The sequence below is a fragment of the Sturnus vulgaris genome, chromosome 1, assembly GCF_052056855.1.
Source record: "Sturnus vulgaris isolate bStuVul1 chromosome 1, bStuVul1.hap1, whole genome shotgun sequence".
In the NCBI taxonomy this organism is placed as follows: Eukaryota; Metazoa; Chordata; class Aves; order Passeriformes; family Sturnidae; genus Sturnus; species Sturnus vulgaris.
In genome coordinates this window covers 56083211-56108845 of record NC_142243.1, presented here as the reverse complement: position 1 = coordinate 56108845, position 25635 = coordinate 56083211, and the positions used below count along the sequence as shown (strand labels likewise).

At 36.9% G+C, this 25635-nt stretch overlaps 1 protein-coding gene across 3 annotated transcripts in view; it reads left to right on the top strand.

The window, feature by feature from the left end:
* The window catches only part of CNTNAP2 (contactin associated protein 2), a 1082030-nt gene that overhangs the window by 594671 nt on the left and 461724 nt on the right, over positions 1-25635 (top strand). For all 3 annotated transcript variants that reach the window (XM_088167403.1, XM_088167401.1, XM_088167409.1), the window contains one exon: positions 17459-17608. In XM_088167403.1, the coding sequence (XP_088023529.1) occupies positions 17459-17608 (150 nt within the window). The remainder of the gene's footprint in view (positions 1-17458; positions 17609-25635) is intronic.

The following is a 25635-nucleotide window of genomic DNA, read 5'->3' as shown; positions in this document are numbered from 1 at the left end:
GTCTAATAGTGTGATATTCAAACTGGAAAAAATGTTTTTTACTATTTAAGGTATTGTAGTGGTTTGGGTTCATTAATTTGAGATTTCCCAGCCAATGCACGAATTTATGTGGTGGATTTAGCACTGGCCAAATCACTAGTCCACCCACTAGAATTATTTTTTCATTTTCTGCTGTGAGATAGGGTTAGGAGGAAAAGCAAAACAGGCTCAAACTTTGAAGGGTATAAAGAAAAACTTAATTAACAGAAACTAAAAGGGAAAAAAATTAGTAAGAATCAGAGTAAAACCTTCAGAACATTTCTTCCACCACATCTTTTCTTTCACACTCACAGTGTACAGAAACAAATCAGTCAGTTTACCGTCTCTAAAATAGTCTTTCTCCAATTCACTTAGGGGGAGAAGTCTCTCTTGTCAGTCTAAGGAGACTTTACAAGCAAACAGTTCTCCTGAGGTGTCAATTTCCACCAATATCAGCCGCCTGGGAAATCTGCAGTCATGAAGTCCCTCCCATTTTTACAGCCTTCCCACAGCTGAATTCATGGGCAACATCAACTTATGAGGTATTATTTTAAGGATGAGCTATTCAAAAGCAAAGGTTTTCTTTATCTATTTCTGAGATCCTCTTCATCTCTAGGAACAGAAGTCTTCTTCTTCCCTGGGGCAAAGGGTCTTTATCAGTCTTCTCTCTCTCTGTTCAAAAGTCTCATCAAATTAGTTACTTCAGCATCTGCTTGTTCAGCATGGACGCCTTTGCTCATGTCTACAGTTAGAATGCTTCATCCCCTCAAATGCATTTCATGAGTTACAGGGAAAAAAGAGTCTGATGTATCAATCATATCTTCTCCATAGCCTTATGAGATAATTTCAGTCCAAAACACGCTCTCATCCCCTCCCACCTGGGACCTGACTCTTTCTTCTTGTCTGACCTCGATATATCCATGTTGTTTCTCTATGTGTCTTCATCTCCATCCTTTGCTTTCTCAAGAGAGAGGATGGAAGGTTTGCAGGTCTCATCTGTGCACTGAAAGAATTAATATCTTGCCTGAGGCCTGTAGATGGTCATGGGATCCCTGCCGGGTTGTGGCCGGAGCTGTTTACACTGAGAGCTTTTCAGAGGCTGTGCTGGGGGCTGGGCCAGGATAGCAGGGCCCAGCAAGAAGCCGTGGTGGCTGCTCTGGCTACATGGCTGTTCTCTGGCTTTTGCTGCACTCAGTTCCAGCCGTGGGTTGATGGTCTTCCCTGCCCCTGCCTGGCAGGCGAGGAGGGACGGTCCCGGCCTGACTCCCCGCCAGGCCATGTGGGCGCAGTGGAGAGGGCCCGGCCGAGGCCAGAGCTGCTCCCAGGGCCCAGCGGAGCCCGGGCTCAGCCTGGGCCGGCGGCAGGGCAGTGGAGCAATGGTGGCTAGATGTTAGCTGCCACAGCCTGGCCCAGCCTTGGCCAAGGCCCGCAGCCTCCCTTCCCCTGCCCGGCCACAGGGCCAGGAGGGGAAAGAACTTCTCTCTCCAAAGGCCAGAAAGTGAGACAGCCTTTTTCCCAGGCTTGTTTATTTTCAACATGTGTGTTCACAGAGGCGTGTTCAGCTTTCTCAATGACTTAACAGATTGTCAGTACTCAAAACTAATCCCTGATTGGTTTTTGTCAGACACAGAGGAAACTCTCAGAACTCCTCTCAGAAAAATCACTTCCATGGGTTGGCTTCAATACAAAACCAGCACAGGTATTCTTATTTTGACCCATTAATAATATCTATAATTCTGTCATTTCCAGACAGTACAGACCAAAGATTTCCAGAGGGCAGACTTCCCTCTATTTTTGCTTTATAATTATGAAACTTTTTTATATGATCATTTTGGAAGATGCTAACATGCTTGCTTGAAAGCCCTGGGCCTGCAGAACATGTGTATATTTTAGATACTTTGTATTCCCCTGCCTTTCCCTTTACATGCCTATAGAGCTAGCAGAACTACCCAGTATTTGAATTATAGTCACAACTTTCATAATGGTTTAGAAACAAACTGTAACACATTATAATGAATTGGCCTTGTCCACTATGTTTTATAAAAGTAAATTTTGTGTATTTTTAAATGTAACTCCAAGTACTCATTCTCTGCTGGAATAGCCCGGCTTAGATGCCAAGTATGTAAGTGCAAAACCATAGAAGAAGTAAAATCCAGAATCCCCCCAACATTGCTATGTGATACTCGACCCATTAAAAATTGGGGCCAAAATTTGGGGTAAAATAGGGGCCAAGAACTTTTGTATCATTGATAAACAAACCATAATTCCTGCTGTTAATGTGGATTCACTATTTTTCACTCAGAAGCCTATTCTTTAGTTTTGCATTAAAAACTCATGAGACAGGGAAAGGTTTGAAGTTGAATCAAGATCTTCAGATTACCTGAGAGGAGATTCTCTCCCATATTCACATTGAGGAATTGCAGATTCTTACAAGTGTAATGGCTCAGAATGTTTAATTTGCTATCAGCAGTACCAGCAGTGCATATGCTTGTTCCATATGACTGCAGTCAGAAAAAGAAGAACATCAGAATTCAAATGTTATCCAGATTAAATTCTTTTTACTTTTCATTTGATTTAACTTCCAGATTTTCCATCAAAATGCAAGCTTCATTGCTCTTTCTCAATGCTAAACCTGAATAGCTTTGTCATAACCAACCTCATTAATTCAGCAGGAGCAACATCTCTCAAAGCATGACATTTCTATAGAAACCTGGAGAAAGTTCCTCCTTCTGGCTTGGAAGTACTTTTCTGAAGCACTGAATGAACTGGTGATTTCTAGGGCACAGTAGCAATAAGAACAAATGTAACTTTGCAAAGATATAAACTACATGAAGAGTGACTGAGCATGATCCATCCAAACTGTAAACCTGACATTAGTATGTGAAGCTGAAATGGTTTCCCCATTACCATGTCTTAAGAGAATGAAATTAAACACTAAGGACTTTGTGTGTTTCCTGATTTTCTATATTGCAAAGTTAATCATAAGTCCTTAGCAAATGAGCTACAATAATTGCCAGCCTTCTGCAATAAATCAACATTTAATTACCAATTTGGCAGGTGTCCTGGTTTAGGGCAAATTTGGGGGAAAACCTCCGGAAGGAGCCCCCAGACAGCAAACCCCTACGACTCCTCCCCCCACCACCGGGTTCAGGAAGAATTTCCTCAGAGAGAAGTGGAAAAAAACCTGTTTATTTAACAAGCAAAACACTCCCCAGCACAAAAAACAACACCAGATGACAAAAAAACTCTTTCACAGTTCTGAAGGGATGACAAACTCAGAAAGTCTCTCTGGCGAGTGGTCGCCCAGTTATCGGTCTCCAGCGCTGGGGCACGACTGCTGCAGGTCACAGAATGCAGACTCCCGGTGTTTCTTGGTGTTTCCCAGGTCCCCGTCCAGAACAGGTTCAGATGGTATCCAGGAAAGGGAGAGGGGAAAAAAAAAAAACAGTCCAGGGGAAAAAATTGGACTGCCTAGCTGAACTAACTAATAAGCAAAAGCAAAAAGTAGGAGCAAAACCAAGCAAGCAAGCAAGCGAGCAAGCAAGCCTAGCCTTTCCTAAACACAGACCATGGGGGAGGTGAGCCGGCTGATAACGAGACAAAACAAAGCTTCACTTTCAGAGTCAGTCCTGAAAACACAGGACATAATACCAAGCACAAACAGAACACACGACTGGGGATACAAGCACCATAACATCACCCTAGGACAGAAGGTCATAGAAGTTTAAAAAGAAGTTGGCAAATTCAGAATAAGAAGGTTTATCAAGTTACCCTTATTTTCTGTGTTTAACCCAATCCTAAACAAAGTAGCATGTCAAGTTTTTATAAACAGATGGTTACATTATCACACATTGAAAGACTTAAAATCAATGTAGAGATAAATTATTTCAATAAAAGTGTTGTTTAAAGTTTTTGACTTCTACCAGTATTCCTGTCAGTAAAGGTATTTGATTTCCATTTACATGCTTTGGAATCTGAAATGGGGCTTCATTATGTTTTTTTCATCAAACCAAAACAACATTAGTTACACCATCAAATTTTCAGAGAAGTTTTGTTTAAAAATCCATTTCCAGATGGTCTCTGTGATATGAAGGCAGTCACACATGAAACAACAGATTTACTATGGTAAATATGTTTATTTATTTATTTATTTATTTACTGTGGATTTTTAGTACAGTTTCAAAGCTGTTCTTGTTTTACAGTGTATTTTATTGTTAAAGTATCTTTGGATCAGTGATGAACGAGTAGAATTTAAGGAATAAAATCATCATGTTCACATTTTTAGTAGGTCAGAAAATAAATTTATCTCAAACTGTCTCTTTCAAAGGGATATATTAGGGAATTTGGGAAAACACAGTAAGACCTCAATAGAATTAATTTCATATTCAAATTACTTGGCCTTTTATTTACTAATTTTTGTAGAAAATCTCTTGTGGTAATTGTATTAAAAATAATTTCCTTTTAGATAATAATTCAGGGGTTTGGGTTTTGTTTTCCTCATTTCTCACTAGAACACCAAATGATAGTTCTGTAGTGAGCCACTTTTTAAAAGTACCATCCATTCACAGAGGCATTTCTTGACATGCTGGCCTTTCAAGAATGACAGCAGAGCAGCTACTTCTAGTAACTTTTCTGTTAAGTATGTATGTTCTATAAAAACACTCAAATTAAAAAAAACAAAAAACAACATTATTGTTCTTTTTGTTCTTGCTTTTGGGGAGAGGAGAGGTTTATTAGCAGATCTCAAATAGCTAACTGAAATTATGGATCCTCTGAAGAAAATAGTCTCTCTAAGATGGCTTGGCCCCAGCAGTCCCTAACCAGTGTCCCGGCCACCAGCATGGGTGCAGGTGTCAGCAGCTGCATGTGTTCCTGTCACAGCCAGAAAGGTGTGCTCAGCCATGTTTAACTGACAGTGTCACAAGGCCTTTAGTGAGGGTGAACTGAATGATTTATCACAATTCAGCTTATGAATTGCATAGTTCAGTCATCTATCTTCATAAAATGCTAGTGACAGCCTCTACTGTGCATCAGAATGTTGCTAACCCAAGTAAAGTATGATGCAAAGATAATATGTTTTCATGATTTATTGCCTGTGGTCCTATAATTACTAATTATGCATATGATAGACCACCTAATGCATAAAATGCAGCAGAAAACCTGCAATGAAAAATTATAATAGCAGTGTAGTTCAAGTTCCTATTGAAAAGAAATTTTATGGTAAGGAGAGAGATTACATTTTCTGACTCCAAAAAAACCCATATTTGCATTAGGAATTCATAAAAAAAAAACTGCAGAAAGGGAAAAAATATCTACTAGGTTTTAACCTCTCTATTTTCCATTGTGGTTATTTAAAAATTAATGGAATTATTAACAGGTGAGTGGACAGGAAAAAAAAATGGAAAAGACACTGTAATTATTGATAATTAATGTGACCATCTTCCTAAGTATCACAGAGAAACTAAACTATTAATTTCCTCATCTTTTCAGATATGACAAAATTTCTGGTAAAATTTATTTCTTCTTTTGCCTACTAGAACAACGACAAAATTAAATGTGCAGGCATTGGTGAAGTAAAAAGCAATAGTAAATTGTTTATTACAATTGTGTGATCAGCAAAGAGCTTAAAAAACTTTTGAAATGTGTGTTAGTATTTTATTTCACTATAAGAAAATTGTTAAACTGTTAGAATTCATTATTATTCTCCTTAACAAAATGCCTTAAGTAAAAAGAAACAGAAAACAAACTTGCAATCTATGTACAACTTGCATACTTGAGTTAGAATCTTTGTCTTGAGTGCCTTCTTTAGAAATTTACGAAAAAGAAATTCTATAAAAATTCTATTAAAAACTTACCTACTCTACAAACTGCTGGTCCTTCTATTCACACAAGGATCAATGCAGATGCAAGAGTGAAGCTACACTTCAAGGCAGAAATTTGTTCTAACAATTTACTTGATGCTCAAGAGTTATTAATTTAGTGTGGGTTGATTCCCTCACTGTCAGAACAGATGCAGTAATTCTGAGTGGGTACAGTATATATAAACTGAGTTGGGAGCAATTTTTATCATGAATCTAGTAGTAAGTGTGCCCGGAAAAAGTAAGTGCCTCTCCATTACAAGGATTTTGATTATTGCAGACTGGTAGGTGTGAATGATACTGCAGCCCATCTAATCCAACTCCGTGAAATTTTGGGGTTTTCAGTATGTTGACCTAAATTCTCAGCTGGTACAAACACCTGGAGGTTCAGGACTTCAGCAGAGGCATTTTTAATTAGTTCACCTTTGCAATTTCCTCACCAGCTGAATTCCCTGTACCAAAAGGATAAAGATATTTGCATAGCTCTTTAATACTTATTATTATTTTTCCTGAGACATATGATTTTATAGTTGTAATGATAACATCACAGTTTCAGATCTCTCAGTCCCTCTGATACTAACTAGCAGTTACTTGTATCATGTGTACATGGATACATATCAGTATGTTTCTCCCATGTCAGCTCTCTCAGTGTCCTATGAATCATATTGACAGGACTGCTGTCTTCCCGACTCTCCTCTCTTACGGCCAATGGATTCATTCTGTGTTTCAAAGGTAGCTCTTCTAGGACCCAGAACTGTAACAGTACTCAGCCCTGATCTCACTGCTGTGCTGAAAGATCCACTGCTGTTGTGGCTGTACTTGAAAGAACTTTGCTCTTTCATTGGGTATGAAGTCATTCCTCATTTTCCAGGACTCTGGGGATACTCCACTGAAATTCAAAGTTCAGCTAATGCTGTGTTAATGAGCAGCAAAATAAGGCACTGTTTGTTTAAAGAATAGATGGTCTGATACTTTTTCAAAGGTGTGAGGTTTAGCCATTTAAATAACTCATTCCTCTTTGACAAACCTCTAGTGAAAAATGCAGGTGAGAGGGAACGCTGCTGTATCAAACTGGCAGGGAAACAGAGGAGCTGGAGGCATTTTCAAGTTTCTTTAATTCTTAGAACTTCTTTTATGCTGAAAAGCTGCTTTTATTAGATACTTCCTCATAAATGAACACATGAAATACACTCTAAAACCTAGAGTTAATGGACAGTCAGAGTACAGGCTATCGACTTTGAGATGTAACTTGCATTGTCCAACTGTGAAAGTCAATATTCAGTAAAATGTAAAGCAGTCCTAACAATGCTAGCATTTAATTATGTTTTTATGGTTAGCATAGAAAACCACTCCCTAAGATCCAAATATTTTATTGTGTCTCTCTTTGAGACAGAATATATTTTATGTTTACCTGCTACTGTGCTCTTAACAAAGAAAACATAATGTATAATAACAATATTGTCCTGTACAGAGAGGACAAGAGGACATAGTCTCAAACTGTGCCAGGGGAGATTCCGATTGGATATCAGGAAGAATGTTTCCATTGAAAGTGTGGTTAAACATTGGAACAGGCTGTCCAGGGAGATGGTGGAGTCATCATCCCTGGAAGTGTTCAAGGAATGACTGGAAATGGTACTTAGTGCTGTGGTTTAGTTGCCATGATGCTGTTCAGTCAGAGTCTGAACTCGATCTTGGAAGTCTTTTCCAGCCTTAGAGATTCTATGATTCTATTAAAAAATACTTCTAGTTAAGAAAGTGGATCATTTGAAATTAGCATTATTTTAAGACTTGACTATTGTTCACTAAGAACTTTCTTTTTCTCTGTCAACTTCCTGGTTTTGAAAAACATATACCTGCTTAACAAAAATAATGATCTGTGACAGCAAATACATGGAAATTATGGAGAAAGTATTTTCTTCTTGAAGCAAGGAGCGACTTGAACTTCCCCCTTGCAGAGTGTTACAGCAGGGTGGTGTTTTATCACTTTTTCCTTAGGGCTTTTGATAGAAGAGAACAGGCTGTTTTCTTTTTGAATCAAGATCCTGATGTCCAAAACAAACACTTTAAACATTTTAGATCTGACTCTGGCTTCAGTAGCAAGCACTGCAGAGCAATAGGAGTGAGTGAACAAGAGAGCAGAGCATTGCATGCTGAGACCTGAAAGTCCATGCAAAATCATTTGCACATGAGAGTGGAGTTTGTGAGTTTGGACTCAGTTTCATCTGGAGAAAATACAGCCCTCAGGCATGGAGACTTTTACTAATAAAAATAAAGTCCACTATGTGGTGACAACTATAAGATTTGCTCTGCACACACACTTCAGCAACAAACTAAAACCCGCAATTCAGTTTACATGTAGACTTTTACCTCCACCTCTATAAGAGCCTGGTTCAAGCACAAAACTGTCTTCTGCTGTGCAGAGTTCTCTGCTCTTGTTTTTGGCTGCAGATCTGGTCTGTAGCAAGGTTAAGTCCGGCCTCAATGTGTCACTAACAGGGTTTCAACCACCCCGTGGAAATTCATTCAAAGAAAATCAGTTTTCATATGTAGCAGTGTTTGGTTCCAGCAGTGGACTATTCCATGTTTAAAAAAAACCAAATTACTTTAAATAAGAAATGCTTTAATGTTTAGAACTTTAATGTTAAAGTTTGAGTTTTATTAAAATAGATATTGAAGAAACACTATTAAATTGGTCATTGTTATTTGCTAGATAATGCCAATATTTAGTAATTTTTTCCTGGTAGGAGCTTTTTCTACAGCTCATGTCTCTGGGACAGAGGCAGATGTATAAGAAAATCCCTGTAAAAAGCGCAATATTTTAATTAGAAGAAAATCTGCAATGTTTCTCCTATTTGTTGTGTGGGGCCTGAGTACAATGAAGAAAAAACTGTAGACAGAATTTTTGTAAAATAGTATTAAGGAACAAAGACGGCTGCTATGTAAATTTCCTTTCAGAAAACCTTGAGGTTAGAGATTTCTATATCTTCTAAGCAGGAGCATAATGAAAGTGTTGTAGGTGCTGATTTAAAAGTATTGCCAAATGAGCAACATAAAATCTGTTTTATTGTATCACAAGTTAAGCGAAAAAAGTGATAAAGCTCAATCACCTCTTCTCCCATCATATACTTCAAACTCTCAGTCATGCATTAATAACTGCCACAAATAGGCATTGAAAAAACTGTTTGGATATCTAAGACCAATTTAGGCTTCACTTTGCCAGAGTACTTTAAGTTGTGCACAGCTTTTATATCCTTGAGTAATCTCCTACTAAAAATTGTTTTTTAAATATTATTCTTGTTTCAGAGCCCAGGCTAGTAAGCTTGTCTCAGGCATTTAAAATATCAAAACAAATACTTGATTTTAGCTGCTGGTCAGAAAATGTCAATTTCCTTTTAGTTCAGTGGAGTTTTTTCTGCTTTTTGTACCTGTTTTTTTTCTTACCAACAAAACCCTCTGCACCAAGTTCTGTTCTGTTTGCAATTAAGTGTGCTGCTTACACCAAAGTGAAAGTGTTTAGGTTGGGAACTAGTGAGAAAATCTAGGGAGATACCACTAGTCTATGCTTCTTTTCATTGAATACTTCAGTATTGTGAAATTAATAGTTGCAGATTCACTTTCCTTCCCTGCTTGAAGTATCTACTTATTTTGGTTTTTTAGATTGTTTACCCAACATGAATGTCAAAGAATAAGAACTGTCTCAGTCATGGTTTTGAAGGCATCTGAACTTGATTAGTCCAAAGATAAGACAAAATACTGACATTGACCTGCTCTATTTCTTTTCAAATTTTGCCCTTTAAATAATAAATATACAATAAATATAAATAATTGTAGTGATACATAAGGGTTTCAAATTCAGAAAGGCCTTCCCAAATAAGGTTAAACAAAGTATGACAGAATAATAGCCACTGTCTCGGTTTGAAAGACAGGTATTTTGCTAGGGAAAGGCGAGAACCCCTTTCCTGAGATGCAGAGTGCAACCCTCTCCCTTTTAATTATTTTAGTTTGAAATTAGAGGCTCTCAGGCAGGAGATATGGGGATAGGCTTAACATGTAACAAGGCAAACAGCAGAAACACCATCATCTATAAAAGCTGACCCCAGAGCAGAGCAGTGTAGCTCAGTTCCAGTCCCTTTTGGCCACAGGCTCCCTCTCCCTGCGCTCAGTTCCCGGTGCTGTGGGCAGGGCAGGGCTCGCTCAGCTGAAGGCGCTGGGTGATGGCGGCGGCGGCCCAGGGCTGAGGGGGATGGAGGAGCCGCTCCCCCTCACGGTGTCGGTCGTGGTGCTCGGCACAGTGCCCGGGGGCAGTAGGGTGAGGTGGGAGAGCAGCAGAGCGGTGTCTGACAGCAGGGAACGTGGCTCCCGGCGCTGGGATGGCGGGGAAGATGCCAGATCGGAGCCCTGGCCGTCCTCCTTTCACTCCACCAGCGAGCGAGAGAGCGAGAGCCCGCCCCAAACCCCTGTCCCACCTTTCCTTTTCCAGTCTCCCCCTATCCCCCACGCCCCTGCGAGAGAAAACTATTGCTACTAAGGTGTAACCACAAATACTTAGCATAATAATGGGAAAAAATCCGCAAAAAAGAAAAAGGAACAATTCAACCCACAACAGCCACAAAACAAATATCTTAAAGTTTCAAAAGATGGAAAGTAGTGGTTAGCTCACTTATCAAAATATTAAGATGTTTAACATATAAAAAGAATAATTCATTGCAGTATGGTATCTAGCAGATTATGATTAAAATTATAAAATTAAGTTAAAGATTTTTAAGTGTAATGATGTTTCTAAGATGGTTTGTTTCATATAATTTAGAAGGGGAAATAAAAAAAGCTGTTTTCCAGAAAAAACTCTGGAAGTTTCTTCTATGAAGTGTGTATGTAGGATAAAGCAGAATTAAATTGCCAGATTTGATAATGATTATAGAAATTGCTTGAATCTTAATAATAGATCATATTTTGCCTTAGCATGTTCATAGTTTTAAGTAAAGGAAGTTGATTTTGTTCTAGGTACTCTTAGATGTAGGTAAATGTCTTTGAGTCTCAATGATGATCATTGTCTGGGTATGGGGGACAATGTTGTATGATAATGATAGTGTTGCCAGCTTAAAGTCAGATAAAGCTCGATCCTGATCCGCAAATAGTTTTGGGGAGTTCAGAACAGTTATGCTAAATAATAAGTAATATGCTAAGGTTATGCAAAATAATATTTTTATTAGTAATGGTCACTCATAGATAATGAGTGACCATTGCCTGTTTCTCAGTAAAGATTATTCCAGGAGCCATTCATGGGGATGATTGCCATTGAGCAGGTGTCTTATGAAATTCCAGAGCACAGATTGCATTTTGCGAATCAACATTTTCTGATGTGATATTGAATGGAATAGAGGAAGAGGGCAGTGGAAAAAGTTGTGTTTGATCTTTAACAACAGCATTCTTTCCGCAAGCTGAAAAGTATCGATATTCTAATTTCCAGATGTATATATTTTCATGTCTAAGGCAAAAAGCCAATTCAATTTTATTTTTTTACTGAGAATAAAGAATGTATGAAGCACAGAAGAGAGAGGAGAGGAAAATCCTGTGCTTGAAAAGCTAAAATTGTTTCAGCAGTTGCACTAGATTCTACAAGTGGTTAAACTTAGAATTTGCAAATATTGTTTTTCTGTCATTCAAGTGCAAACATTATTTTATCTGTTTTTATTACTTCTCAGTAAAAGACAGAACAAAAAGAAGTCTCTATGAATTTGACCATTATTTGCCAGGTTTATGGTTCCTTACATTAAAATCACCAGTAGTCAAGGCTTTTATAAGGTATGAGTAGGTATGAACGTTATAAAGAATCTACTGCATTGTAGATTTATGTATTTGTTATTTTCTGTTTCCAGCACAACAGTATTAACTGTAGAAACAAGAAAATAACCTGCCCTTTCCAAAATACGTCCTATACATACAAGGATAGAGATGCATATAAAGCTAAATGCTCATTTTTTCTCTTTTGGTATTAATTTCCAAAATCATTATAAATTAGATATCTCCAACAGGCAAAACTGGAGCATTTTTCCAACTACTCAACTGAAAAATGAACTCTGAGCTTAAACATGAGGACAAAATTTGACATAGCTGTTTTGTTTCTGTTAGAGAACAAAGTTTTCATCATCAAAATACATTCAAGGTCTGAATTTGCTACTCTTTTATCTTACTGTTCATTGGAATAGCCAACAAATGAATAAAACTTAAAATATTTTTTCTGAATCAAAAGTCATATAACAGATTATATACTTAGCTTATTGAAGAAACTATCTAAAATATTATTTTAGAAGGAGCTGTGGTTTTCCTTTTCCAGTTTAAAATTACAATTAACTACATACAGATAAAGCACAGCTCTTGTAAATACATCTGGTGATTATATTTTATTTTTTTCTGATTGAATATTCATGGCATATATTGCTGTATATTGAACACAGCTGAATGTTTCAAACAAAACATTGTTGGCTTGTTTTCATATAATCAGGAATAACAATTACAACACCATCCTGAAACGTGGTTCTGTCTGGCTAAAGTGAAAGCAATAACAAACAAACCTTTCCCTCTGCTTTCAGGCTGAGTATTGAGGGCTTCATCTCCTAGTAGAATATGCAAGAAATTATAATACAAAATATTTACTACAACAGTGGGAGCTAATGACCCATATGCAGCTGCATAGCCTTGCATTGATCCAGTGCTTCCTTGGTTTCTTCTTTAACATCTAAACTGAATTTTGGGTTACAGTCGTATATCAAAATTAAGACAAAGTTTTCTTCTAATGTGACAATGCTATACTGTTAAGAATTTCAGAAGAATTTCACTATGTTCAGAAGAATTTTGTGCATGCACATCAGCAGACTGTATAAGCTAGCATTCATTGATAGTAACTGCATGGGTCAGTACCTTTTGAAGGGAGATTTGATCACACAAGGTTATCTGTAGAAGAATTTGAAACTTTTGCTAATTTAGTTTTCCCCAAGGCAAAACTCGACCAGATGTTAGCTTTCTGAATTCTCCATTACGTATTAAACTCTGGTACCTTTTTGGCATTCGTTAATCTAGTTCTTCTTCTATGTCTGTAATAAGCAAAACATCTGTTTCTTCATGTTCAGTCAAAGTGCCTAACTCAAGAGTCCTACTTTTAAAATAATGTCATTTAAATAGAAAGCTTACATAGAGAATGCATTTCATTAAGATATTTAATTTGCATATGAAACCATCTTTTTCAGAACTCAGTAGGGAATTTGTAGTTGCAGCAATATGTATTTCTATTTTTTTTTCTTTCAACATGCATACCAAAAAAGAGTAAGAAGAAAAGGAATGCAAATAAATATATGTATCAGCTCAGATGAGGAAATTAATCTGAAATGAGAAACCGTAATTTGTGCATTTGGGGTGTAAGCCATCCTAAATTTTCCAGCCGAAAATTCTTTAATTATCAGGAGACATGATCTACTCTTTCTAATGAGTCTTGGTTTACAGAAAGATCTCAGCAAGTAAAAATAATCCCTCAATATATATGAGTCATGTAATAAAATATTGCAATAGAAACAGGTCATGCAAGTATAAAATTTATCCCCCATTACATATATATATATATGGAGAGAGAGAGAGAGAGAGAGAGAGAGAGAGAGAGAATATATCATATATCCCAATAATAATTTAAGTTCCTGACACAAATCATTGTGTCATTTATAAAGGAGGGTTAGCATTACTGCTGCTAATACACATAAATAAAAAATCAGAAAAAATAGTGGCAGAGATAAAAGGTGGTTTTAGTTTTTTGACTGGGGAGCACAATTCTGTAAAGACAATGGTGAGTATTTGCTGAGTACTGATGAGCAATTCTCATTGGCATTCATTGGTAAACTCCAAAGGAAAAAATGTTCACGTTTTCTAAGCAAACATAAAATTGCACAAGAGTTTTTATGACAACTTTGAGCCAGAACAGTTGAGACTATTACTGTCATACTGCAGTGCTCCATGAGGATGGTTGATACCTGTAAGCAAAGAAGAAAACAGCCTTAATTCATTATTATTTTGTATCAATACACTGAAGAGTTCATAAAGCAGAAACAGTGTCATCTTTCAGGGATTGACAGGAATGATGCCTACTTGTAGGGGCAGATATTTTCAACTCAGTCAAAATAGCAATGCTTCTCCAATCATGCCTCTAGCAAGCAGCTTACAGACAGCAATATGTTCCCTTACTATATATCTTGCTAAATGCTATGTTCACAGAGAGAATGCATGAAATCACTTTTGCTCTAAACCTGCAGCTCTCCTCATGCTCTCATTTCTCAATCTGCTCAGAAGAACCACCTGCTCTGCTGATCCACCTTCCCTCCACCTGCTTTTTGCCTTAAGTCATTGTAGTGTTCAGTTTCTCATCATGCTGCTGTTGAGCTTGGGGGCTTTCCCTTCACTGCAGTGAGGGGACAGTACAGCACAAACCATTAAAATAATTGAAGTATTTTGTATCTCATGCCATATTTAACTTAAAACACTTTTCTCATTAGTACTTTCAGTTCATTCTTTCAAGAAGCAGTATCCTCAAGAGGTGAGGATGCCAAACTTAGCCTTATTATGTGAAATATAGTGAATTTCAAATTTTATAGCACAATCATCTGTCTTTAGCTCCATAAGTTGTCATGGTGGGCTCTCTCACTCCCATTCCTTAACAAGGCAAGGGGAGAAAATAGGACTGAGAAGCTCATGGAGTGAGATAAGGACAGGGAGATCATGTAGCAATTACAGTCACAAGCAAAACAGATTCAGCTTGTGAAAATTATTTTAATTCATTGCCAATTAAAATAGATCTAGGTCCTGGTTTAGGGCAAATTTGGGAGGAAACCTTTGAATGGGGTCTCTCTAGGAAACAGATTCAAGCAGTCCCTCTCCCAGCTGGTTCAGGGAAATATTTCCTTAGAGAGAAGTGAAAAAAAAACCTGTTTATTTAACAGACAAAGCACTCCCCAGCACAAAATGAACAATACTAAACAGCAAAACCTCTCGCTGTTCCAAAGAGATGACAAATTCAGCAGAGTCCCTTCCGTGGGTTGCAGCCCGGCTCACTCAGTCTGTTCTCAGTCCCTCCTGTGCTGGGGAGTGCCACAGCCCAGGCCAGGCCAGGCCTGGTGGGACACAGGTGTGAGCTCCTGGTGCTCTTCTGGGTTTCCAGTCCACAGCAGGTTCGAACAATTCCAAGAAAAAAGGAAAAAAAAATCCCACACTCCAGGGGGCTTCTCTGCCTCAGCTAGCCAGAAAACTAACCAAGAGCAAAGGAGAGCTCTCTCCTGCTGTCCACTGCAGACAACACAGTCTGTGTGAAGGATGCCGGGGAGCAAGTGCAGTCTCTGATAACAAACTCTGCACCTCTTCTCTCTCCCCCTTCACTCCTGGAACCAGTCTTAAAGCTGCAGAACTCAATATTCAACACCAACAGAACAGACGATTGGGGATACAAGCATCATAAAGTCACCCCAAGACATGAGAAATAAAGGCAGCCATTGAAATAACACCTTTCTTCCTCCTTCTTGTTGAAGCTCAACATCCTTAGTCACAACTCTTCTACATCCAGTTCCTGAGCAGCACCCAAGAGAGGATGCAGGGGTAAGACCAGGACTCTGCTGCTCCTGCTCTCTTGAGCTGTTCCTCTGCTCTCCTGGAGCTGGTCCTCTAGTTCCTGCTACTGCTCTCCCTTGGAACTGGCAGAGCCTTTTTTTGACCCCATTTCCCCTCACTTCTCCCTGCCTGGGGCTGAGGGCCTTGGCTGTGCTCAGCTGTGCACCTTCTTGCCTCATATCCTGTTGTGTCTTGGTTTCTGCAATATCCCCCTTTCTAGAGAGTGTTTTAGATATACCTCCTCCTGTGATGAACAGCTCATGCCGCTACTTCTGTACCTTGTGTTTTAATAGCCAATTCTTAATTTTGTCCAGGAGTCTCTGGTCGTTGTTATTCAGTTCAAGGTAATACTGAATACCTCAATAAGAAATGTAAAATAGATTTTTTTATTACTAGGTCATCTCAGGCTGGAATATTGGAGCTTTAAGTATGTTCTGATAAGCTTCAGTTGGAGTAGCACACGCTGTAACAATTTTGGTTTGGAAGTCTATAAAAATTGTGTCTTTTTCTCTCTTAGTTTATTATCAGGGGAAATTAATATTATCTGGGTTATAATTATATGTTTTTCAGTTTCTTCATTTTCAAATGTAATGAAAATAGAGAAAGAGCTTACAAACAGAAAGAAAAATTCTCTTGTATTTGGTATATTAGGTCTTTCATCTGTTCTTACTCTGCATTGAATAAGCTTACATGCTTTAGTAGTAACATTTCTTACTGATACATTTTCAAGAGGCTTCTGCCACTTTTATTCATACTAATGAATTTTCTGAGAATATTATGAGAGTTTTTATTACTTTATTATTTTTTATTATTTTTAATTATTTTATTTCACAACTTGATCTCATATTTTAATCAGGATGTGAAAACACTAGGAAAAAATATTCATCAAATGTTTAGGTGTATCTCTCTGCTGAGACCATTGTTCTTTGTTCATGGAAGGTAACATTCTTTGGAATATTTTGAAAAGTCATGTTGCCTTATACTTCTGCTGACATTTTGCTTCCCACTTAATTTTAGAAATAGCTTATCATATTGCATTGAGGTTTATTTTGGGAAGTGAAATTTTGCTGGGTGACTTTGTCTAGGTATGTTGCTTGTAAGGGGTGCCAAAACTTGCAGTTTGCTTTTACTACAGCATTTGCTACTTACATGCTGACCCAGAATAACCTGTCTGCATGGAAATGAGTAGAACAAACCAATACCCTTTGGGAGTTCTGAATGTGCTAGGCAAACTGGCTTTCTACCAGCTGATGGAGACAATATTAGAAGTATATAAATTCCGTGGGTCTTAAAAGATCTGAATGAATGAACAATTCCATCTGCTTCACTGCTGCCAGTATTTGGAGGATGGTGCTCCCATAAGATTGTGGGATCCTAAAACATTTGCTGGTTTTGAAGTTCCTCTGTGATAATGTCTTCCTCTGTCTTCCTCTTCTGTGAGTAGCCCTACATCCCAATTAGCTGTGAATTCACCTTCTATGTGAGCCTTTTTCCCTCCCATTTTTCCTTTCAATTTTCTTGGAAATGTCTAACTTGAGATATGCCTAACATGAGCATAATGTGCCCTTTGGCGCTGTTACTCTAGTTAAATGGATGAATCGGTATCCTTTCCTTCTGAGCTTGATCATAGAAACAATTAAGAAATATTCTTTATTAGTAAAATGCGGAATATGGCCTTTTGATAGGAATGGTGAGTGATAACATCTTAGTTAGATACTATCATGCCTGTGAGCATGGAGACTTCGGTAGTTCCAAGACCTGTATTTACGATGTAATGTGGATTTCTTTGTAATAACAATACTTTGTTATCCCACTAAAATTATTTCATTTCTGCAGTACCCTTTATTAAACCTTATAAGACTGGGAAAGTGACATACAATGCACTTAGAGATAATAAATATTGGAGTAAGTAAAATGTTGCGATGGTTTTTGGTTCTTCGTAGGCTCTGGTCTCAATGATGGGCAGTGGCATGAAGTTCGATTCCTGGCTAAGGAAAATTTTGCTGTCCTCACCATTGATGGCGATGAAGCTTCAGCTGTTCGAACTAACAGCCCTCTACAAGTCAAGACTGGAGAAAAATATTACTTTGGAGGTAAAAAATATCAAAACAAGTATGCGCCTAAAATGCTGTTGTCTTTTAATCTATGTAACAGGTGAAATGGAGTTCAGGATGCAATTCATTTATTATGGGTTAAAAGCCTAGGTGCTGCTCATCAAAAAGTACAATACTAAACTTAATTTCACTTTCAATCTAACTTGGAATGATATCTCAGATTTCTGAACATTTCAGAGAAAAGAGACTCTTAATCATTTAAACAAAAGACACCAAGTAGAGAAACAAACCTATCATTTTAGAGTTTGAAATCCTGAAGAGGAAAGAAAAAATCATAGTTCAGGACAGGTCTTAATCTTTTGCTGATTTTTAAGCATTATCATGATTCTGGATAATTGAGAAGCTCACATAGTTTGAAACCTTAGACTGTTCAATACTTTTGTCTCTTGTCAGTCTATGTGCTAAAAATGGGTTCTTAAGAATTGTGCCTCCAATATTTATTGTCCTTGGTCTTCTATGTTAGCATTTATGAAAATCAAAAAAGGTCAAAACTCTTGGATTTTTAAAATTGGCTTTTAAATTTCCATATTAAAAAGTATGTTTGTGTGTCAAAAATATTTTTGATCCAAAAAATTGCAGGTTGCACTTTTGAAGTGTGCTACACATTTAATGTTCAGCATGAATTCTTCAGACAGAGAACATAAATTTTAAAAGCAGAATTTATCAGTGTTAAAAATTTATTTCTTTCAAACTTACAAGGTGCATGTCTAATTAAAATAAAATATAAATGTGATACCATAAATAGTCATAACATCACCCAAGGAATGGAAAACTTAGTGTTATATGAAGTACGCTAAGTAGAAAGGGAAAACAGTGATTTCAAGATTATTTTCATTTCGTTGTTATCAAATTAAAGTTGGTCTGTCACAAGAGTTAAGCTTCCTTTTGCTGTAACGTGCATGTTTTCCAATATCCTTAATTCAGCTAATACTGTTTTTTTTAGCCATTGCCGCAAATAAGAGTTCTAGTATAGCCAGTTTCCACATGCTAAAGTGTGAAAATTATTTTGTTGTCAAAACATAGTATGTTCAATTTGTCAGAACAGTCTGTGACATTCTAATTAAATGATTTTATTAAGCACACATAGGAGACAATGAGAAGAAATGCTGTACATAATATATCGAGTGTTAAATTCTGCTAATTTTGATAGGTAAAATCCCCAGATCATTATTACATTTCTGGAGAGAGATTGATTGACTGATTTCTTTTGAAATGTCTTTTACCTCTGTTGTTCTGTCTTTGATAGATAGATTGTCTAGTTTCTCCAGGTAGCTTATAGCTTTTCTCAGTCAAAATTCAGGTTGATTTATTGTAATTTCAATTGGACTATAAAATCTGCTTGATATGTGATTGCTGACCTGTACTTTAAAATTCCACCATATTTCCATAAAAAACAAGAGTGCATGCAGATATTGTTCTAGTGGGATATGGAAGTCAATCATGAATTCCCTGAAGTTTCATTCCCACATCTGTTCATGCAAATGCATGGTCCCGTTGCACAAACTATGGGGTTTTTGCTTGTTCTTAGTATCTTTCCTTCTCTGAAAAGTCTTCGAAAGGTATGTCAAAAGAACAGTGGTGTCCTAACCTTCATGTCCAAAGTTGATTTCAAAATCTGCATTTGCAGCACTATACTTACATTAACTGTCAGAAGCTGTGAATCTGAGGAAGCTTAATTTATAGAACCCATTTATAATATTAAGTTTAATAATTATTAAGTTAATAATAATATTTCTATATAAATGTATGTTATTTATTTATATATATAAAAATAATATATTAAAGACTGCAACTTAAAGACAGTCTTTTGGATGCATATTAGAAACCTAATCATTATATTCATGACCTGCATCTTAAAAGGCAAAAGGTATTTTTGTTCTATTACCTCCAAATGTACATGTTCCTCCTCATTTGTCTTTAGAAGCACTCCAAGTTCATGGCTTTTAATAAATAACATTTGCAAAAGGATGCTGAAAAGGAGAATAGTGGGGAACCTCAAACATTTGGGCCAAGTGGTCATCAAAGACATTTTCATTAATTTCCTTAGGAATAAGTTCAGATAAGAAAACATCAAACACTTCTTTGCTGCAAATACGCATAGTTGTTTAGGAAGTGATAACTTCTTGAATTCAGAGGGCAGTAGCCATCTGCACAATGCTAGATGGCTAGCAGAAATAATTATCAATTTTTCGGTGATGATATGTTTTTGTTATGAAAATGAATTTAGATTTCTTTGCTAAAGAATTAAATATGATAGTTACAGATACTTACACTGTTAAACCTTTGTATTATGAAATATAAACATATATAACAGATGCAGAAGCTAAATGATGAGATTTAAAGATCGCAGTGTTATGATATTCATCCAATCCCACTGCTATATTTCTTGACTTTTCAAAATACTGAGAAAGCTCAGTCCATTGAATTTGTGTTTGGAGAGGTTGTACAGCATTTCTAGCATGCTCTAAACACTCTTTGATGGCCTACTTCATGTTAGAAGGAGCTACTATATGTATGCAAGTGTTTTGTTCTCCAAACTTTCCCTTTCTTTGTTTCCAAAATATGTGAGCTTCTTTGTTTTCCTGTTTCCTTCGGTCAATACAACAAATATATACTATAGGCAATGTTATTGTCTTTGCTGAAGAAAAAAATTAGAAGTTGCATTTCAGAGCTGTGGTACAATATTTACTCAAAAATGCTTGTCATTGACCAGCAGAGCCAGATTTTTACAACACATGCGGTAAGATTTAAATAAAGGAGATGTGGAAAAGAGAGTATTTTTGACTTCTGCTTGTAGAAGTAACTTTTCTAGTTTTAAAAAACTGTAAGTATATCATAAGAGTATTCTTTATTTCTCTGTCGAGAATATTATGTTCAGTACCATTAACGTCTTTTTTTCCCCTTGATTTGTGCCTCTCCAGTGCCATCTCCCAGCAATACTGAGATCCTCCCAAGGGACAGACAGTAGTGATGTTTTATTCAAGCCTATTTATTTAAGATGAGCAATTTCTGTAGATTGTGTGAATGTGGGAGGGTGGGTGCTAATTGCCTATTACCCTTCTATAGAACTATTATTTTCTGCCCACACGTTTATATTTTCCTTCTTTATCTTCTTTTAAACTCGTGTTTTTGGAAAGAAGTGAACTTCTTTTCCCTACTAAGATCTAGAGAATGATGTTTCTTTGTTGTTTCCAATTATCTGTATAAAACAAAGAAACAGAACAGAGGAAGTGAATCACAGAGTGAAAATGAGTCCGTTAACCTCATTTGCACTGTTGGAGATAAAGGGCTTTTGTGAAGCATCCTGAGCTTTCACCAAACCACCTAATAGCTGCCTGATGTCCATAGGAAATACTTCATTAGAGGCACAATTTTGACTTGTTTCAATGGCATTTCTTGTTAATTTTGTCTACTTTCCCTCTCCTTTTCAGTGGCTCAAGGATGAGAGAATTTTTTGTATGAGTGCTAAATTTTCATTGAGATCAAAAGTATGCTGCATGCATCAGTCAATGCACTCTGTGCTGCTTTTCCTGACAAGCAAAGATGAAGGGAATATGCAGTAAGTTTCCTATGGGACACCAGTCTGAGGTGTATAGAAAGTCCTCCCTGTCTCTGCAAAATACATGAAGTCTTGTTCCTGGAACAGAATTTGTTTTAAAAATTTGTGTTGGTCTAAAAATCCATAAAATCAGAGGTGATGGAAGGAGGAGGGAATTTTAGGAGAAAAATGACCTTCCTGTGTTTCACATTTCTTGGACTCTTCTATGAATCTTCCCTTCTTAAGGATAGTTGTGTGATGTATCTAAATTTTTCGTCAAGTAACCCATTGTTACAATTGTGTGGATTGTTTTCATTAACAGCCGTTATAATCATGGCCAGGCTTCCTAGGTAGTGTCAAAGCATCTGAAATATCATAATGGCCAGAATTATCAGATAGAAAGAGGTCACCATTTTATTTTCTTGAGGGGGGGATGCTTCTGTAGCTCAAATTCAAATTTGTGCAGCAAAACTGAAATTGAGGTTTTAGGTGTCACAACAAATAAATGAGACCCAGCTAATGGCAATTCATGTTATCTTACCTAAAAAACAAAAAAGTCCCTGCTAACTTAATTCTTGCAAGTCGGAAACTTCTCCCATATAAATAAGAAACGATATTTGGTTGTATTTGCATGTCTGCTGGTCTTTTCTGAAGATTTTTAGTATGTCAGGGCTTCAGGTTTGCTGTTGTTTTGGGGGGTTTGGGTTGTGTTTTGAAATCTTTCATGATCATAACTCTACTATAAACTCAAATACAAATACATGAGGAGAACACAGAAGAAATTCCAAGTAACTCAGGATATAATGTGATTTTTGTGTGTCTTCAACATTCATCTTCAGGTATTCTCCCAAGTCATACCTACAAAATAGTGGTAAACACATGAAATGGAAATGAAAGAATTGGAATGGGTTTTCTATTTTAACAGCCCTCATATCTTGGATTGTTAAATCTGGAATGTTTATAAGTCAGTACATGAGCAAAGATGCAGATATGCAAAATCTATAAACATAAGCTATGAAAGGAAGTGCTTGTAGCATGTAAAAGAAAAAATTAGATGGTGGGTAATTATAAATCTCTCTCTGGTGCATGATTGAAATTCTTTATCATTTCATCAGCTCACTTGTACTATGAATGAGGAAATACAAGTGAATTCACATTCCCTTTATACAACTGACAGAACTGAAGGGAGTTGATCATCATTTCCCATTAACTCTTTGAGATTTATGCATTTTTCATCATGTTTAAAGTTTTGTTTATTTCATTCAGATAATTTGAAGGTTAGACAAATGAGACCAAGTAAAATAATGGTGACTTTCTGTGATTAATTTTCAGTAATGTCAGTGATGTCAATATGCCAATCCACCAACACATCTTTTACAAGAGTACAAGCAGAAATACTGGGGATAGATTGATGTCCTGAAGAAAAACAGGTGCAGGCAGAAAGCTGGTACAATGTGCAAGCAAATAAAAGATGAAATTCATGGTAATGGCAGTTTAGGAATGTATGTATGGGGGCATGAGTCTTGCTGGAATAACTTCAGCTTTTGAGCAAAGGCCTATTAAATATGAGAAATGTCTATCCACTGAAATATAAACGGATGAAGTCGTGGAAAGTGCTCTCCTTGTTACAACATAAATTTCGTGTTAAGCTGAAGATGTTAGCCACAGAATATATATCTAGAATTTCCTAAAAAAATAAAGCATAGGAACTTAATATATTTTACTTTATTTTCTTGGAGGCACTAAAGCAAGTGTTGGTGTGCAGCAGAAAACAGAATCAAAGTTTTCAATACATTTTCTTTACTCTTATTGACATTTAAAACCAAGAAAGAACAAAAAATGAGGAAGAATATATACCATAGAAAGTAAACCTTCATGGACAGGGTAGGAGTAAATTGACTTCATGGAACTCTGTTGTCTCCAATTCTGTGAATATATTATTTATTTCCTTTTTCACTAAGTAAAGTAGTCATACTGTTGCCTGAGTCTCAGTCTGAAGCAAGTTGTTCCAGTCTCTGAATATTCCAGAAAATTCAAATAAAAATAGAGTAAATTCCCTACCTAGTGTAGATCTTGACTCCAGACAGAAAGCAAAAAGGCTTGTAAAAATTATCCACACTTCTACCAACTTTAACTATTTCTTAAGGGAATCCTTAAGATGTATGCATGTGCTTATTGTCCACAGCCACAATTCAACACATCTACATGGGAAAGAAAAAATAGAAATGAGAAAAGGTAAATTCCTAGTGCCATCAACAAGCCATACTGTTTACAGAGGCTTTCCTTTCTTTGGGGAGTGACTTACTGGTTGATGCTACTCAGTGGATTTTCCATTTCCTCTTTAAAATCACAGAATCATAGAGCTTGGATTGGAAGGGAAAAGCAATGTAATTCCAACCCCTCTGTCCTGGGCAGTGGTATGTTCCACTAGACCAGATTGCTCAGAGCCCTATCCAGCCTGGCATTAAACACTTCCAGGGACAAGGCATCCACAACTTCACTGGGCAACCTGTTCTAGTGTCTCACTACCATCACAGTAAGGAAATTCTTCCTAATTTCTGATCTAAATCTCCTGTCTTTCAGTTTGAAGCCATTTTTCCTCATCCTTGTAAAGGAGTCCTCTCCATATTCCTTGCACACTTCCTTCGGGTACTGGAAAGCCACAGTTAGGTCACCTGTAAGCCTTCTATTTCCAGATTGAAAACTCTAGTTCTCTCTGCCTTTCCTCATGCAAGAGGTGGTCAATCCCCCTGCTCATCTTGGTGGCCTCCTCCCTTTTTTTCTCCCACACCTCTAAATATAAGACAAATTTTCAGTCACATTTCAATTTTTAAAGTATGGAAATGAGCACCTGTTATTATTGTAAACAACCTTAGGCAAAAATTGCCTAAATGCCATTGATTCTGATGATAGTCAGACAACTGACTCACTTTTCAGAAAATCTACTTATCTAGATAATTGTGAACATGAATAACTTTTGAAACCTGATTTAATCAGTCATAAATGCATAACAGGAGAAAAAAAAACAGATATCACCAAATGTAATGTTTGTGAAAGTGGGAGACAAAACAAAAATATGTTATTTAGAAAAAGGCTTGTCTGAGTCGTATGGCCTGAGTGTAGAATGGTTCTCAGTGCTGATTGTAAATTCTGTCACATGTATGAAACCTGATTGGAGCTCAAACTATAATTACTATCTGCTGCTTCTACTATATAAGCAAGCTGCGGGTAGCCGTTTGTATCTAGGGCTGCCAATTAAATCCTTGCATGCCTGCAGTCCCAGGTTGTTATCACCTTCTACTGGAGCCAACAAATCTCATCATAAGAAAGTGGCAGTCTACAGCTCTAACAAGAACACTTATTAGTGATGCTTTTGTAAATCATGAAGTAGATTTTAAAGGCTTATGTCTTCCAAAGAAAGAAATTTATTGAATCTCACAGTCAGTGGTGTAGAGCTGATTTATCTGATTTATCTGCATAAATTGGCAAAATGGAACTGTGAAGCTGAATGAGGTTTAAAGACTTATTTTTCACTTACCAGCTAAGCACTGAACTTACCTGTATACTACTTTGCAGCAGGAAGTAACAAGTTGGAGGTGCACAAATCTCCAGTGTGGATTGCTGATGGCAATTGTCCTCCCAGTTTGCATTAAATTGCCTTGTAAGTTCAAACTATGTCTGCTTTGGGTTTAATTTGGGGTTGAGAAGTTTTGATAATGCAGTACTGAATATTTAATATTGAAGATATCTTTAGGAGATAATTGGTGGTTAACCAGCAAATTGCTATACCATTTTGGGTTATTAAGTCCTGTCACTGAATGACTGAATGGCCACAATCCTTTGACTTCTTTTTAACTTCTTTTTTTTCTTTTTTTTTTTTTTTACTTTTTTTGTGGGGAGAGGTGGAGTGGGGTGGGGAGTTGGATATTTTTCCTTAAGACAGAGCAATTTCTCTGCCTTCTCTGCCATAGAATTTGCATAAATACTAACCAAGCAGCTGTTGAAAACATCCTGTGTTTATGAATGAAGAAAAGAAATATGAGACTTTTGAGAGATGATGGTCACTGTCAAGGTTATATTACAAACTGGAGAAAAGAGAAACTAGATCTGTTTCCATGGCAATAAAGAATACCCTTAGTCTCTTTGAGTTCATTGCCCACCATACAAAATGTATGCATAAGTCCACTGAGAAGTGATTTTACAGACTTTTTGCCTCTGGAGTGAGACCTACATGCTTATCATTTGATCTTGTCCAACAAATCCAAGTGAGATTCGATTTTGTGGCTAGTAGTATACAATGACTGAATTTCCTTTGGTAAGCAGACTTCTATTTACGAATAAAAACAAGTCAAATAGTGGTGCTATGTGTAGCAATGTGCATGATATTTTTGTATTTGTGTAAGAAGTATTTTACTTTAATCTATAACAGCAAAAATACTTTCTAGAGGGCACTAAGGATATATCCTTG